A 16,881-nucleotide genomic window follows, 5' to 3' on the forward strand; every position below is an offset into this window, starting at 1 on the left:
TATATGTATGTAAATGAGAATATATGTATGTGAATGAGAATATATGTATGTGAATGAGAATATATGTATGTGAATGAGAATATATGTATGTGAATGAGAATATATGTGAGAGGAGAATATATGTATGTGAATGAGAATATATGTATGTGAATGAGAATATATGTATGTGAGAGGAGAATATATGTATGTAAATGAGAATATATGTATGTGAATGAGAATATATGTATGTGAATGAGAATATATGTACGTGAGTGAGAATATATTGATCCAATACTGAGCCGATATTAATTCGATATTGTTCCGATACTGATCCTAACATTGATTCGATATGATATTGATCCAATACCAAGCTGATATTGATCCGATACTGAGCCAATGTTGATCTGATATTGAGCCAATATTGATCCGATGCCGATCCAATATTATTGTGATATGATCCATTACCGAGCTGATACCATGCCAACATTGGTCTGATACCGATCTGATACAGAGCAGATATTGATCAGATAGTGATCCAATACTGAGCTGATATTGATCAGATCCTAGTGTTTCCCTGTTAAACAGCACTGAAGCGATAGTGATCGTTGTTTTCTGAGTAAAACATGAGGCTTCACTTCAGACTCTTAATATCACAATTGACTTTAATGTTGAAATAGTAGATAATTATCAACATGTGCTTTGTAAAAATGACTGATAATGAAGCAGTGTTAAATCCAGAACATTATGACCAGTTGTTGTAGTTGTTGTTTTTGTTGTTCTTACCCTTTGTTTCTGTAAAGACTCACTGCATTAAACTCACAAGTCATTCAATAAAATCAAATTTCACTTATTGCTAATTATTAGATGTTTTCAATTGTGATGTGAGTATTTACATATAGAATAACATAGAAGTGAAGTGAACAGATCAGCCCACTGTTGTGACACTAAACCAGTGCTGTAGGTCGCTGTCAGCTTGTGCTTCTGGTCATTGCTGAATTTAACATTGTGTTGTTGTGTTTAACATCGACACAAACGTCGAATGCATCATGGTGAGTTTAAGGCCTTCAGGCAACATGTCAACACTGAACAGGAAGAACTCCCTTCCCCCGTCGCACAACACTGGCTCCACTCAGGTAACACAACATCTGGCAGTGTGTGTCTGTGTGTGGTGAGTGTGTCAACACCCCTACACACAGACACACAACCTCTGGAATGTGAGTCATATTAAAGGGACATTCCACCAAAGTGAATGAGCCTGAACCAACCCTTCCCTGCTCAGAAACAGAATCAGAAACATCTTCATTAATAGTTACGTGATTCACATGATACGATACTAGTCTGTAAACAATAAACAGGAAAAAATAGCAACAAATAGATCAAAGAACTGTAGAGGGTAAGAATATAGAAGTGAAAAGGAGTGAAGAAGTGAAGAAAAACTGAGTAGAATAGAGTAATTTACACAAAAAATATTTAGAATATATGTGTTTACAATAAGTGTTTGTTCTGTTGTTGAGCTGTTTCCACCATTTAGGAAAATGAATATTACACTGATGTTTTCATGTATCCATCCATCCATCCATCCATCCATCCATCCATCCATCCATCCATCCATCTATCCACTGCTTTTGAAAAACATTGACATTGTCATGTTTAATAGTGTCTCATAGTTACATTGTCTCTTTGTCCCTTCCTGTCTACTTAATGTTAGCCACTGTTGGCTCTCAGCTGCTACTGTCCCATGTCCCATGATTCTGTTCATGTAGACCCGTGGACCATATCAACCAGCAACCACCATCATTTGTACAGATTGATTGATTGATTGATTGACTGATTGATTAATGTATTGCAGCATGTGTGTTGCGGTTTAATGGATTCTCTTTGGTCTACGTTCTGCTGCTGCTGCTACTTCCACTGCTACCTGAACCCAACAACAACAACAACACTGGTAAGAACAACAAATGATGAAGCTGTGCTTTAATTTTATTGATTCTTTTTCTTCTACAGTGAATGAATGCTTTACAGACTGAGTTTTAGTCTTCTGCTGGATTTGAACATATTGCACATAAAAATCTACAGTGTTTTTCCTCTTTGCTGACCAATCATGTGTGAGCTGTGGTGACATCATCACAGTGGCATGTTGTCTTTGATAACATGCTTTCTGCTGTCAGCGTGTGAGACAGGAGTGAAGTCATTGAGTCCAGGAAATAGACCAGACCCAGCCTGTCTTTGTGTCATTCTGCCTGAGGCAAACACACATAAACACACATCCAGGTCTCAGGATGCCTTTATTTTGAAGGATTCTTCCTGAGGAAACAGAACTGAATAGAAAGGTCATTACTTAGGCCACAGAAGAGGAGAATGAATCAGAGAACCTAGACTGACAAGGATGGGAAGTTAATATTTACATGCAATAGAATCAGGCAAAAACTGAGCTAGAGCTCCACCATGTTGGGCTGAAAACTGTCACCAGGACATTTACTTTTGTTCACTCAGGTCTGTTTGAGCAGGAAATCCCAACTGCCTTTGTTTTTTACCTCTGCCAAGGAGGTTCTGTTTTTGCCGGCGTTGGTTTGTCTGTCTGTCTGTCTGTCCGTGTGCAAGATAACTCAAAAAGTTATGGACGGATTTGGATGAAAATTTAAGGAAATGTTGATACTAGCACAAGGAACAAATGATTAAATTTTGGTGATGATCGGGGGGGGCCACTGATCTGCCTTGGCAGAGGTCTGTGCTCACCGAGTGCTTCTAGTTTCAGATGTTTTTAGTTTTTAAGGATGCATCATGTCCATCAGAGATGTGTGAAAGTCGCAAAACCCCAAATAATAAAAAGTATGGAAAAATACAATTACAGATGTTTAAATGTGTTGATATATTTCAGGTTAAATTCATCATATATTGAGACTGAAACATGATGTAAACTAGAAAAGCACTTTGGAGAGCACAGACCTCCGCCAAGGCAGATCAGTGCCCCCCCCGATCATCACCAAAATTTAATCATTTGTTCCTTGTGCCAGTGTCAACATTTCCTGAAATTTTCATCCAAACCCGTCCATAACTTTTTCAGTTATCTTGCACACAGACAGACAGACAGACAGACAGACAGACAGACAGACAGACAGACAGACAGACAGACAGACAGACAGACGCCAGCAAAAACATAACCTCCTTGTCGGAGGTAACAATGAAACACTAGAGTTAAAAAACAAACCCTATAGACAATAAAGTAAAACAAATCAGTCATTTCAGTGCACATCCTCATCTTCCAGATGACATCACTTCCTGTCTTCCTGTCTCCTAGGTAATACATGTCGCTGTGTGACGGCGGTGTGTGTGTCCAGTTTCCTGTTTCTACTTCTGCAGTCGTTTTTCCAGCTGACGACAGCAACACTGCAACCAGAGTACAACTGTAAGACAAACATGTCCTCACACCTGTTTATACACCTGTTTATACACCTGTTTATACACCTGTTTATACACCTGTCCATACACCTGTCCATACACCTGTCCATACACCTGTCCACCACACCTGTCCATACACCTGTCCATACACCTGTCCATACACCTGTCCATACACCCGTCCATACACCCGTCCATACACCTGTCCTCACACCTGTCCATACACCCGTCCATACACCTGTCCATACACCTGTCCTCACACCTGTCCATACACCTGTCCTCACACCTGTCCATACACCTGTCCTCACACCTGTCCATACACCTGTCCATACACCCGTTCATACACCTGTCCATACACCTGTCCTCACACCTGTCCATACACCTGTCCTCACACCTGTCCATACACCTGTCCATACACCCGTTCATACACCTGTCCATACACCTGTCCTCACACCTGTTTATACACCCGTCCATACACCTGTCCTCACACCTGTCCATACACCTGTTTATACACCTGTCCATACACCTGTCCTCACACCTGTCCATACACCTGTCCATACACCTGTCCATACACCCGTCCATACACCTGTCCATACACCTGTCCTCACACCTGTCCATACACCTGTCCTCACACCTGTCCATACACCTGTCCATCACACCTGTCCATACACCTGTCCATACACCCGTCCATACACCTGTCCATACACCTGTCCTCACACCTGTCCATACACCTGTCCTCACACCTGTCCATACACCTGTCCATACACCCGTTCATACACCTGTCCATACACCTGTCCTCACACCTGTTTATACACCCGTCCATACACCTGTCCTCACACCTGTCCATACACCTGTTTATACACCTGTCCATACACCTGTCCTCACACCTGTTTATACATGCACCTGTTCACCTGTGTTTCCTGTGTGTCTACAGGTACATCATGGCAGAAAGCTCTCAGTCAGCTCGGCCTCGTGAGGTAAGAATGTCCTCCTGGCTCTCATTGACTGAATTATTTCCCTCTGACATTTGTAGTAAAAACAGTGTGAATATCAAACTGCAGCTGTTTCTTTTGGTTTCATCAGTGAATTAATTAATCCAGATGTGACTGAAGTGTGGACTTTCAGCTTTAATTCAATGAGTTTAACTAAAATATTGAATTAACAATTTAGGAATTTATGAATTACATCCATTTGAACCTTAGTCCATCCATTTTCAGAGGCTCAAAAGTAACTGGACAAACTCATTGTAAATATGATTGTTTTAATACTTGATGTAAGTTCTTGTGAAGTCTGAACCCATGGACGTCACCAGATGCTGAATTTCCTCCTGGAGATCCTTTTCTTTGCTGCAGGTGTCTTCAGCTGCTGCTGTTTATGGGTCTTTGTGACCTCAGTGTAGCTTTCAGGAACTGAAAATCTGCTCTGTTGGGTTGAGATCAGTTGAAGAACATCCCATTTCTTCATCTTCTAAAGCTCTGGGGTTGGTTCTGCAGTATGTTTTAGGTGATTATTTGTAATATGAAGAGCTGTTGTTGTTTACCCTCTGCGTTTACATTCATGAAAGTGTCTCCTGATTGGAGACTTTGACTGGGACACACCCACCTCCTCAGGTGTGTTGTGGACTGGGATGGATGCTGTACATGGGCTTTTCCGTCTAACTTTGAAACTGTTTTGGTGTTGCTGATCAGTGAATTCTTTGACCACTCCTTCAACTGTCTCCAGGTTCAAGCTCCAAGGTTCAAGGTTACTTTATTTGTACCCGTGGGTAGATTTGTTTTGCAGCCGAGGTGATTGCTTTGGCATTACAGCAAGACATACCTTGAACATGTTAGGCAGGTACTTGATCAAGCTTACAGACAGAACAAAAAGACAGGACAAAAAGTGCTCAGTGTTCCACCATTCATCAGTACAGAAGCATGGAGAAGTAAAAGAAGAAAATAAATAAATAAGATCAAATAAATAAAAACAAGATGCAATAAAGCACAATAAAAACCCAAAGAAGATAAAAACAGTCTGGGATAAAAACCAGGATAAGCAGATAAAATAAAAAAAAATTGAAGTCACAATAATAATAAATAGAGCAAAGAAATAGAATAAATAACTAAAATAGGTAAATAAAGTGCAATGTCACTATTTCTTATTGAGCTCAGTGACAGCGACAGGAACAAAGCTGTTTTTATAAACGCTGTGTCCTGCACCTGGGACTAAAAACCTCCGTCCAGAGGACAGGAGCTGAAATTCACCTGGTAAAGGATGGGAGTCATTATTGAGAATTGATGAAACCATCCTCTGGACCTGTTTAGTGGACAGGGAGGCGGGACAAGACTGGGACTCACCAATCAGGGGACTGGACTATCTGACTATTTGATTCAGTTTGTTTTTCTCTGCAACTGAGGAACCACGCCACCGGGCAAAAACATAAAACAGACTCAATAAAGGAACGATAAAACAAAAGTTCAAATGGTGCGGTTAATGTGGAAGTGTGCCATTCTTCTAAGGCGGTGAAGGTGCTGATGGCCCTGCTTACACACAGATCTGCAGTTTTCAGTATTCAGTTTTAATCTATTATAGTCCCAAGATATTTGTTATTATTAAACCAAGGTATTTATTTGTTTTTTTCAGCCAAATGACTCCTCCTTCACTTACATTGACTCCTCTTTTGACCAAATATTGAGAATTCAAATGCTACCAAATGTAAATTCAACTTGTGGAATAGTCTCCAGGCCTGTAAAAACTACTCAGAAGAACCAAAATATTCATGAAAGTTTCAGAAACTTCAGATTCTGAAAATGTAGAAATATTTCATCAACCCTTCAGGAAGTTTGGTAAGAACTCAGGTGTTTCTAGAGAGTGTTCTTAGTTGATTCTAGTGTTTTTAACCCTTTCATGCACTGTCCACTCCAGTGGGCAGTTATTCTCCAGCTGTTCTCTTGTATATTCATGGGTTTTGTTGTTTTAGTTCCATATCAGCCAACACAGTGGACACTTATGCACCATCCCATACACTGTAATTCAGATCATTACTGTAACTTCACTGTTCTTGATAAACCTGATCTGCGGTAACATGTTTGAGTGTAAATCAATTGTTATTTGTTAGACAAGAAGGTTTTTTTTTTGCATATTATCTCCATGAAGTGAGTAATTACTAGCATTAGAATATGTTAAAATGTGAGAAGACATCAGATTAGCAGCATTAAAAATGTTTTTATTTCATTGTTTTCATATCATTTTCTGATATTGGGTTTTAAAAACGTTTCTTTACTTCAAAAATTAAATGCATGGATATTTTTGTAACTCCATAGAAAAAAAAAAACTCGATCACATTGTTTTTTTCATGGCTAAACACTGAAGAAAAAAAATCTTGACTAAGGTTCTCATAATTCGTGCATGAAAGGGTTAAATGTGTTTCTGGAGTGTTTTCTTAGTTGTTTCTATTTTTTTAAAAATGTGTTTCTGGAGTGTTTTCTTAGTTTTTTCTGGTGTTTTTAAATGTGTTTCTGGAGTGTTTTCTTAGTTTTTTCTAGTGTTTTTAAATGTGTTTCTGGAGTGTTTTCTTAGTTTTTTCTGGTGTTTTTAAATGTGTTTCTGGAGTGTTTTCTTAGTTTTTTCTGGTGTTTTTAAATGTGTTTCTGGAGTGTTTTCTTAGTTGTTTCTGGAGTGTTTTCTTAGTTTTTTCTAGTGTTTTTAAATGTGTTTCTGGAGTGTTTTCTTAGTTTTTTCTGGTGTTTTTAAATGTGTTTCTGGAGTGTTTTCTTAGTTGTTTCTGGTGTTTTTAAATGTGTTTCTGGAGTGTTTTCTTAGTTGTTTCTGGTGTTTTTAAATGTGTTTCTGGAGTGTTTTCTTAGTTTTTTCTGGTGTTTTTAAATGTGTTTCTGGAGTGTTTTCTTAGTTGTTTCTGGTGTTTTTAAATGTGTTTCTGGAGTGTTTTCTTAGTTTTTTCTAGTGTTTTTAAATGTGTTTCTGGAGTGTTTTCTTAGTTTTTTCTAGTGTTTTTAAATGTGTTTCTGGAGTGTTTTCTTAGTTTTTTCTAGTGTTTTTAAATGTGTTTCTGGAGTGTTTTCTTACTTGTTTCTAGTGTTTTTAAATGTGTTTCTGGAGTGTTTTCTTAGTTTTTTCTAGTGTTTTTAAATGTGTTTCTGGAGTGTTTTCTTACTTGTTTCTGGTGTTTTTAAATGTGTTTCTGGAGTGTTTTCTTAGTTTTTTCTAGTGTTTTTAAATGTGTTTCTGGAGTGTTTTCTTAGTTTTTTCTAGTGTTTTTAAATGTGTTTCTGGAGTGTTTTCTTAGTTTTTTCTGGTGTTTTTAAATGTGTTTCTGGAGTGTTTTCTTAGTTTTTTCTAGTGTTTTTAAATGTGTTTCTGGAGTGTTTTCTTAGTTTTTTCTAGTGTTTTTAAATGTGTTTCTGGAGTGTTTTCTTAGTTTTTTCTAGTGTTTTTAAATGTGTTTCTGGAGTGTTTTCTTAGTTTTTTCTAGTGTTTTTAAATGTGTTTCTGGAGTGTTTTCTTAGTTGTTTCTGGTGTTTTTAAATGTGTTTCTGGAGTGTTTTCTTAGTTTTTTCTGGTGTTTTTAAATGTGTTTCTGGAGTGTTTTCTTAGTTGTTTCTGGTGTTTTTAAATGTGTTTCTGGAGTGTTTTCTTAGTTTTTTCTAGTGTTTTTAAATGTGTTTCTGGAGTGTTTTCTTAGTTTTTTCTAGTGTTTTTAAATGTGTTTCTGGAGTGTTTTCTTAGTTTTTTCTGGTGTTTTTAAATGTGTTTCTGGAGTGTTTTCTTAGTTTTTTCTAGTGTTTTTAAATGTGTTTCTGGAGTGTTTTCTTAGTTTTTTCTGGTGTTTTTAAATGTGTTTCTGGAGTGTTTTCTTAGTTGTTTCTGGTGTTTTTAAATGTGTTTCTGGAGTGTTTTCTTAGTTGTTTCTGGTGTTTTTAAATGTGTTTCTGGAGTGTTTTCTTAGTTGTTTCTGGTGTTTTTAAATGTGTTTCTGGAGTGTTTTCTTAGTTGTTTCTGGTGTTTTTAAATGTGTTTCTGGAGTGTTTTCTTAGTTTTTTCTAGTGTTTTTAAATGTGTTTCTGGAGTGTTTTCTTAGTTTTTTCTGGTGTTTTTAAATGTGTTTCTGGAGTGTTTTCTTAGTTTTTTCTAGTGTTTTTAAATGTGTTTCTGGAGTGTTTTCTTAGTTTTTTCTGGTGTTTTTAAATGTGTTTCTGGAGTGTTTTCTTAGTTTTTTCTGGTGTTTTTAAATGTGTTTCTGGAGTGTTTTCTTAGTTTTTTCTAGTGTTTTTAAATGTGTTTCTGGAGTGTTTTCTTAGTTTTTTCTAGTGTTTTTAAATGTGTTTCTGGAGTGTTTTCTTAGTTTTTTCTAGTGTTTTTAAATGTGTTTCTGGAGTGTTTTCTTAGTTTTTTCTAGTGTTTTTAAATGTGTTTCTGGAGTGTTTTCTTAGTTGTTTCTGGTGTTTTTAAATGTGTTTCTGGAGTGTTTTCTTAGTTTTTTCTGGTGTTTTTAAATGTGTTTCTGGAGTGTTTTCTTAGTTGTTTCTGGAGTGTTTTCTTAGTTTTTTCTAGTGTTTTTAAATGTGTTTCTGGAGTGTTTTCTTAGTTTTTTCTAGTGTTTTTAAATGTGTTTCTGGAGTGTTTTCTTAGTTTTTTCTAGTGTTTTTAAATGTGTTTCTGGAGTGTTTTCTTAGTTGTTTCTGGTGTTTTTAAATGTGTTTCTGGAGTGTTTTCTTAGTTTTTTCTGGTGTTTTTAAATGTGTTTCTGGAGTGTTTTCTTAGTTGTTTCTGGTGTTTTTAAATGTGTTTCTGGAGTGTTTTCTTAGTTTTTTCTAGTGTTTTTAAATGTGTTTCTGGAGTGTTTTCTTAGTTTTTTCTAGTGTTTTTAAATGTGTTTCTGGAGTGTTTTCTTAGTTTTTTCTGGTGTTTCTAAATGTGTTTCTGGAGTGTTATCTTAGTTGTTTCTGGTGTTTTTAAATGTGTTTCTGGAGTGTTTTCTTAGTTTTTTCTAGCGTTTTTAAATGTGTTTCTGGAGTGTTTTCTTAGTTTTTTCTAGTGTTTTTAAATGTGTTTCTGGAGTGTTTTCTTAGTTTTTTCTGGTGTTTTTAAATGTGTTTCTGGAGTGTTTTCTTAGTTTTTTCTAGTGTTTTTAAATGTGTTTCTGGAGTGTTTTCTTAGTTTTTTCTAGTGTTTTTAAATGTGTTTCTGGAGTGTTTTCTTAGTTTTTTCTGGTGTTTTTAAATGTGTTTCTGGAGTGTTTTCTTAGTTTTTTCTGGTGTTTTTAAATGTGTTTCTGGAGTGTTTTCTTAGTTTTTTCTAGTGTTTTTAAATGTGTTTCTGGAGTGTTTTCTTAGTTTTTTCTAGTGTTTTTAAATGTGTTTCTGGAGTGTTTTCTTAGTTTTTTCTAGTGTTTTTAAATGTGTTTCTGGAGTGTTTTCTTAGTTGTTTCTGGTGTTTTTAAATGTGTTTCTGGAGTGTTTTCTTAGTTTTTTTCTGGTGTTTTTAAATGTGTTTCTGGAGTGTTTTCTTAGTTGTTTCTGGAGTGTTTTCTTAGTTTTTTCTAGTGTTTTTAAATGTGTTTCTGGAGTGTTTTCTTAGTTTTTTCTGGTGTTTTTAAATGTGTTTCTGGAGTGTTTTCTTAGTTTTTTCTAGTGTTTTTAAATGTGTTTCTGGAGTGTTTTCTTAGTTTTTTCTAGTGTTTTTAAATGTGTTTCTGGAGTGTTTTCTTAGTTTTTTCTGGTGTTTTTAAATGTGTTTCTGGTGTGTTTTCTTAGTTTTTTCTAGTGTTTTTAAATGTGTTTCTGGAGTGTTTTCTTAGTTTTTTCTAGTGTTTTTAAATGTGTTTCTGGAGTGTTTTCTTAGTTTTTTCTAGTGTTTTTAAATGTGTTTCTGGAGTGTTTTCTTAGTTTTTTCTAGTGTTTTTAAATGTGTTTCTGGAGTGTTTTCTTAGTTGTTTCTGGTGTTTTTAAATGTGTTTCTGGAGTGTTTTCTTAGTTTTTTCTAGTGTTTTTAAATGTGTTTCTGGAGTGTTTTCTTAGTTGTTTCTGGAGTGTTTTCTTAGTTTTTTCTAGTGTTTTTAAATGTGTTTCTGGAGTGTTTTCTTAGTTGTTTCTGGTGTTTTTAAATGTGTTTCTGGAGTGTTTTCTTAGTTTTTTCTGGTGTTTTTAAATGTGTTTCTGGAGTGTTTTCTTAGTTGTTTCTGGAGTGTTTTCTTAGTTTTTTCTAGTGTTTTTAAATGTGTTTCTGGAGTGTTTTCTTAGTTTTTTCTAGTGTTTTTAAATGTGTTTCTGGAGTGTTTTCTTAGTTTTTTCTAGTGTTTTTAAATGTGTTTCTGGAGTGTTTTCTTAGTTGTTTCTGGTGTTTTTAAATGTGTTTCTGGAGTGTTTTCTTAGTTTTTTCTGGTGTTTTTAAATGTGTTTCTGGAGTGTTTTCTTAGTTGTTTCTGGTGTTTTTAAATGTGTTTCTGGAGTGTTTTCTTAGTTTTTTCTAGTGTTTTTAAATGTGTTTCTGGAGTGTTTTCTTAGTTTTTTCTAGTGTTTTTAAATGTGTTTCTGGAGTGTTTTCTTAGTTTTTTCTGGTGTTTTAAATGTGTTTCTGGAGTGTTATCTTAGTTGTTTCTGGTGTTTTTAAATGTGTTTCTGGAGTGTTTTCTTAGTTTTTTCTAGCGTTTTTAAATGTGTTTCTGGAGTGTTTTCTTAGTTTTTTCTAGTGTTTTTAAATGTGTTTCTGGAGTGTTTTCTTAGTTTTTTCTGGTGTTTTTAAATGTGTTTCTGGAGTGTTTTCTTAGTTTTTTCTAGTGTTTTTAAATGTGTTTCTGGAGTGTTTTCTTAGTTTTTTCTAGTGTTTTTAAATGTGTTTCTGGAGTGTTTTCTTAGTTTTTTCTGGTGTTTTTAAATGTGTTTCTGGAGTGTTTTCTTAGTTTTTTCTAGTGTTTTTAAATGTGTTTCTGGAGTGTTTTCTTAGTTTTTTCTAGTGTTTTTAAATGTGTTTCTGGAGTGTTTTCTTAGTTTTTTCTAGTGTTTTTAAATGTGTTTCTGGAGTGTTTTCTTAGTTTTTTCTAGTGTTTTTAAATGTGTTTCTGGAGTGTTTTCTTAGTTGTTTCTGGTGTTTTTAAATGTGTTTCTGGAGTGTTTTCTTAGTTTTTTCTGGTGTTTTTAAATGTGTTTCTGGAGTGTTTTCTTAGTTGTTTCTGGAGTGTTTTCTTAGTTTTTTCTAGTGTTTTTAAATGTGTTTCTGGAGTGTTTTCTTAGTTTTTTCTAGTGTTTTTAAATGTGTTTCTGGAGTGTTTTCTTAGTTTTTTCTAGTGTTTTTAAATGTGTTTCTGGAGTGTTTTCTTAGTTGTTTCTAGTGTTTTTAAATGTGTTTCTGGAGTGTTTTCTTAGTTTTTTCTAGTGTTTTTAAATGTGTTTCTGGAGTGTTTTCTTAGTTTTTTCTAGTGTTTTTAAATGTGTTTCTGGAGTGTTTTCTTAGTTGTTTCTAGTGTTTTTAAATGTGTTTCTGGAGTGTTTTCTTAGTTGTTTCTGGTGTTTTTAAATGTGTTTCTGGAGTGTTTTCTTAGTTTTTTCTAGTGTTTTTAAATGTGTTTCTGGAGTGTTTTCTTAGTTGTTTCTGGTGTTTTTAAATGTGTTTCTGGAGTGTTATCTTAGTTTTTTCTGGTGTTTTTAAATGTGTTTCTGGAGTGTTTTCTTACTTGTTTCTGGTGTTTTTAAATGTGTTTCTGGAGTGTTTTCTTAGTTTTTTCTGGTGTTTTTAAATGTGTTTCTGGAGTGTTTTCTTAGTTGTTTCTGGTGTTTTTAAATGTGTTTCTGGAGTGTTTTCTTAGTTGTTTCTGGTGTTTTTAAATGTGTTTCTGGAGTGTTTTCTTAGTTTTTTCTAGTGTTTTTAAATGTGTTTCTGGAGTGTTTTCTTAGTTTTTTCTGGTGTTTTTAAATGTGTTTCTGGAGTGTTTTCTTAGTTTTTTCTAGTGTTTTTAAATGTGTTTCTGGAGTGTTTTCTTAGTTTTTTCTAGTGTTTTTAAATGTGTTTCTGGAGTGTTATCTTAGTTGTTTCTGGTGTTTTTAAATGTGTTTCTGGAGTGTTTTCTTAGTTTTTTCTAGTGTTTTTAAATGTGTTTCTGGAGTGTTTTCTTAGTTTTTTCTAGTGTTTTTAAATGTGTTTCTGGAATGTTTTCTTAGTTTTTTCTAGTGTTTTTAAATGTGTTTCTGGAGTGTTTTCTTAGTTTTTTCTAGTGTTTTTAAATGTGTTTCTGGAGTGTTTTCTTAGTTTTTTCTAGTGTTTTTAAATGTGTTTCTGGAGTGTTTTCTTACTTGTTTCTGGTGTTTTTAAATGTGTTTCTGGAGTGTTTTCTTAGTTTTTTCTAGTGTTTTTAAATGTGTTTCTGGAGTGTTTTCTTAGTTGTTTCTGGTGTTTTTAAATGTGTTTCTGGAGTGTTTTCTTAGTTTTTTCTGGTGTTTTTAAATGTGTTTCTGGAGTGTTTTCTTAGTTTTTTCTGGTGTTTTTAAATGTGTTTCTGGAGTGTTTTCTTAGTTTTTTCTAGTGTTTTTAAATGTGTTTCTGGAGTGTTTTCTTAGTTTTTTCTAGTGTTTTTAAATGTGTTTCTGGAGTGTTTTCTTAGTTTTTTCTAGTGTTTTTAAATGTGTTTCTGGAGTGTTTTCTTAGTTTTTTCTAGTGTTTTTAAATGTGTTTCTGGAGTGTTTTCTTAGTTTTTTCTAGTGTTTTTAAATGTGTTTCTGGAGTGTTTTCTTACTTGTTTCTGGTGTTTTTAAATGTGTTTCTGGAGTGTTTTCTTAGTTTTTTCTAGTGTTTTTAAATGTGTTTCTGGAGTGTTTTCTTAGTTGTTTCTGGTGTTTTTAAATGTGTTTCTGGAGTGTTTTCTTAGTTTTTTCTAGTGTTTTTAAATGTGTTTCTGGAGTGTTTTCTTAGTTTTTTCTAGTGTTTTTAAATGTGTTTCTGGAGTGTTTTCTTAGTTTTTTCTGGTGTTTTTAAATGTGTTTCTGGAGTGTTTTCTTACTTGTTTCTGGTGTTTTTAAATGTGTTTCTGGAGTGTTTTCTTAGTTTTTTCTAGTGTTTTTAAATGTGTTTCTGGAGTGTTTTCTTAGTTTTTTCTAGTGTTTTTAAATGTGTTTCTGGAGTGTTTTCTTAGTTTTTTCTAGTGTTTTTAAATGTGTTTCTGGAGTGTTTTCTTAGTTGTTTCTGGTGTTTTTAAATGTGTTTCTGGAGTGTTTTCTTAGTTTTTTCTAGTGTTTTTAAATGTGTTTCTGGAGTGTTTTCTTAGTTTTTTCTGGTGTTTTTAAATGTGTTTCTGGAGTGTTTTCTTAGTTGTTTCTAGTGTTTTTAAATGTGTTTCTGGAGTGTTTTCTTAGTTGTTTCTGGTGTTTTTAAATGTGTTTCTGGAGTGTTTTCTTAGTTTTTTCTGGTGTTTTTAAATGTGTTTCTGGAGTGTTTTCTTAGTTTTTTCTAGTGTTTTTAAATGTGTTTCTGGAGTGTTTTCTTAGTTTTTTCTGGTGTTTTTAAATGTGTTTCTGGAGTGTTTTCTTAGTTTTTTCTAGTGTTTTTAAATGTGTTTCTGGAGTGTTTTCTTACTTGTTTCTGGTGTTTTTAAATGTGTTTCTGGAGTGTTTTCTTAGTTTTTTCTGGTGTTTTTAAATGTGTTTCTGGAGTGTTTTCTTAGTTTTTTCTAGTGTTTTTAAATGTGTTTCTGGAGTGTTTTCTTAGTTTTTTCTAGTGTTTTTAAATGTGTGTCTGGAGTGTTTTCTTAGTTTTTTCTAGTGTTTTTAAATGTGTTTCTGGAGTGTTTTCTTAGTTTTTTCTAGTGTTTTTAAATGTGTTTCTGGAGTGTTTTCTTAGTTTTTTCTAGTGTTTTTAAATGTGTTTCTGGAGTGTTTTCTTAGTTTTTTCTAGTGTTTTTAAATTTGTTTCTGGAGTGTTTTCTCAGTTGATTCTGTGGGTTTTTATACAGTTTTCTTCTTCATATCTGTTGTGTTTGTGTTGCGTGAGAGTTCCATGTTTTTCTCAGTAAAATATTTTCATCTCCAGACACAAGTCTAAAATCAGACTCTTCTTCTTCTGCTCATGTTTTTCTATAAAATGTTTTCATAATAAACAGGATGTGCAGACTGAACTTCCAAAATAAGAGTGCCGTCACTGGCCATGTGTGTTGGCGTGCAGTGGGTTGGTGACGTGTCTCCATGGCGACGGGTGACATCCGATCCTCTGGGTGTTTGTTTGTCGGCAGTGGGCGGTTCAGACAGTAGTCGCTCTGTCTCGACCACACGGCTCTGCACACACCTACACACACACACAAACACACACACACATGAACACATGAACACATGTGTGCACAGCTGGACTGATCCTGGGCCTGAAATGAAAACCATCTGCAGCAGCTGAGTCATTAAATCTGCTCTCTGATCACTTTCACATGTTTAATTCATGGTTTGCTATTCAGTGTTTCATCAACAGGTATGATACGGTATGAATTATTGTTGAGTTGCTCATTGCCATGTTCAATCAATCAGTCAATCAATCAATTAATCAATCAATCACATTTTATTTATATAGCACCACATCATAACAAATGTTATGTCATGACACTGTACATTTAGAGCTGGTCCAAACTAGACTCTTAAACCAATTCAGCAGAATCCTCCAGGAGCAAGCACTTGGTGACAGTGGTCAGAGAGGAGGAGGAGGAGCAGAGAGGAGGTCAAAGAGTACGAGGAGCAGAGAGGAGGTCAGACAGGAGGAGGAGAGCGGTGCTCCGTGTATCATGAGGAGTCTCCCAGTCTAAGCCGATATCAGCAGAACTAAGAGCAACCTGAGCCGCTTTCACTATAAGCTTTATCATAAAGGACAGTTTATCCCTTCTGTTAAACGTACAGAGGGTGACTCCTCCCGGACCGAGGCAGGGAGGTGGTTCCACAAAAGAGGAGCTTGATAGCTGAAGGCTCTAGCTCATGTCCTACTTTTGGAGATTCTAGGGACCACCAGTAAGCCTGCACAGACAGACAGACAGGCAGGCAGACAGGCAGACAGGCAGGCAGACTCTTTCTTTCTTTTTCTTTCTTTCTTTCTTTCTTTCTTTCTTTCTTTTTCTTTATTGATCCCAAACTGGGAAATTGTAGTGCAGTATGACAGAAAACTTTATTCATCCCATATAGGCAATTCATTTGCAGCATACCACAGACATCAGCCCACATCCAAAGTGCAATGTGACAAACATAAATAAATCCATGCACAAATACAGGACTATTGAAAGCAACTACAAATACATGCATTTAAATAATCAACAAGAAATAATCAGTAAATAACAATGTAGACTAAAAGACCCTATTGGTTCCGCTAATATTTAAAAAAAGAAAAACAAAATCATATAAAATGACTAAAATGGTTTATGTCAGAGTTTAAAAGTGTGATAGCTTAGGAATAAAAGATTTTGAATATCTGTTGGTTCTCCTCTGAGGAGCGCGGTAACGCCAGCCTGAAGGCATTAAGGCAAACTTCTGACGCAGTACATGGTGAGGGTCCTGATGATGGACTAGGCTTTTCTCACTACCTGAAGCTCCCAGAGGGAAGACAAGTCTCTAAGTCTGACTCCAATGATCTGGGAGCATATATTTACAATAGCATGCAGACCGTTCTTGTCTTTCATAGTTAAAACACTGAACCAGCAGATAAAAGAAAAAGTTAAAAGGCTTTCAATTAGGGATTCAAATTATCGAATAATTCATTAATCGTTAGTTGGTTGCCCTTATCGATCAGTTAACGATTAATTGATGAGCGGCGATTTTCCTGAGAACCTGAATTTCTTTTTCAGTATGGTCTATAAGAATAAAAGCTAAATATTGATAATACACTTCATGAAAAAATGATGTCATATTCCTTAATGATTGATTTATTGAACTACTGGACACAGTCTATGTTTCCTGTGGAATTCATCTGTTGATGGGGGGATGCACGCGCGTGCTTTTCGCCGGTGTGTGTGTGTGTGGGGTGCACGTGGGTGCGTTTTGTCGGGGGGGGTACCCGCAACCGCGCAGTATGGCCAGGGGATGTGTGCGTGTTGGTTGGTAACTGCGCACGCGCACTTTCCGTCTTACTTGTAATACTGTGGGGGTACGGTGCAGTCCGTGCCCTCCCCCGCAGAAGTGAAAGTGAAACTTTTCACTGACTGTAGACTACACTAACCTCCAGGGAAAACGCTCCGATACCGACCCCACATTTGTGCCTGTATTTATTCGGGGGTGTACCACTCCCACAAACCGACAGGCTGGTCCGGGTTTGGTCCACCATGTCCATAAAGACATTCTAACTCATCAGCGCCATGATCCGCTTCGATGACCGCCTATCCCAGCCGCAGCGTCACAGCGCGGACAAACCATCAGCCTTCGGACAGGTGTAGACGGGCGGAAAAGGGCCGTTAACCGACAATTAATAATTTAATTGAGCAAAGTCTTATCGACAATTAATCATTAGTCGATTAATTGTTTACATCCCTGACAGACAGCAAAAATAGAATATGAGATCAAC

At 35.4% G+C, this 16,881-nt stretch overlaps 1 protein-coding gene across 2 annotated transcripts in view; it reads left to right on the plus strand.

The window, feature by feature from the left end:
* LOC115411038 (piezo-type mechanosensitive ion channel component 2-like) overlaps positions 1-16,881 on the plus strand; it is an 88,843-nt gene that overhangs the window by 10,006 nt on the left and 61,956 nt on the right. For both annotated transcript variants that reach the window (XM_030122971.1, XM_030122972.1), the window contains exons 2-4: positions 1,829-1,924; positions 3,278-3,385; positions 4,310-4,352. In XM_030122971.1, the coding sequence (XP_029978831.1) occupies positions 1,829-1,924; positions 3,278-3,385; positions 4,310-4,352 (247 nt within the window). The remainder of the gene's footprint in view (positions 1-1,828; positions 1,925-3,277; positions 3,386-4,309; positions 4,353-16,881) is intronic.

This window comes from Sphaeramia orbicularis, chromosome 20 (assembly GCF_902148855.1).
Source record: "Sphaeramia orbicularis chromosome 20, fSphaOr1.1, whole genome shotgun sequence".
Lineage (NCBI taxonomy): Eukaryota > Metazoa > Chordata > Actinopteri > Kurtiformes > Apogonidae > Sphaeramia > Sphaeramia orbicularis.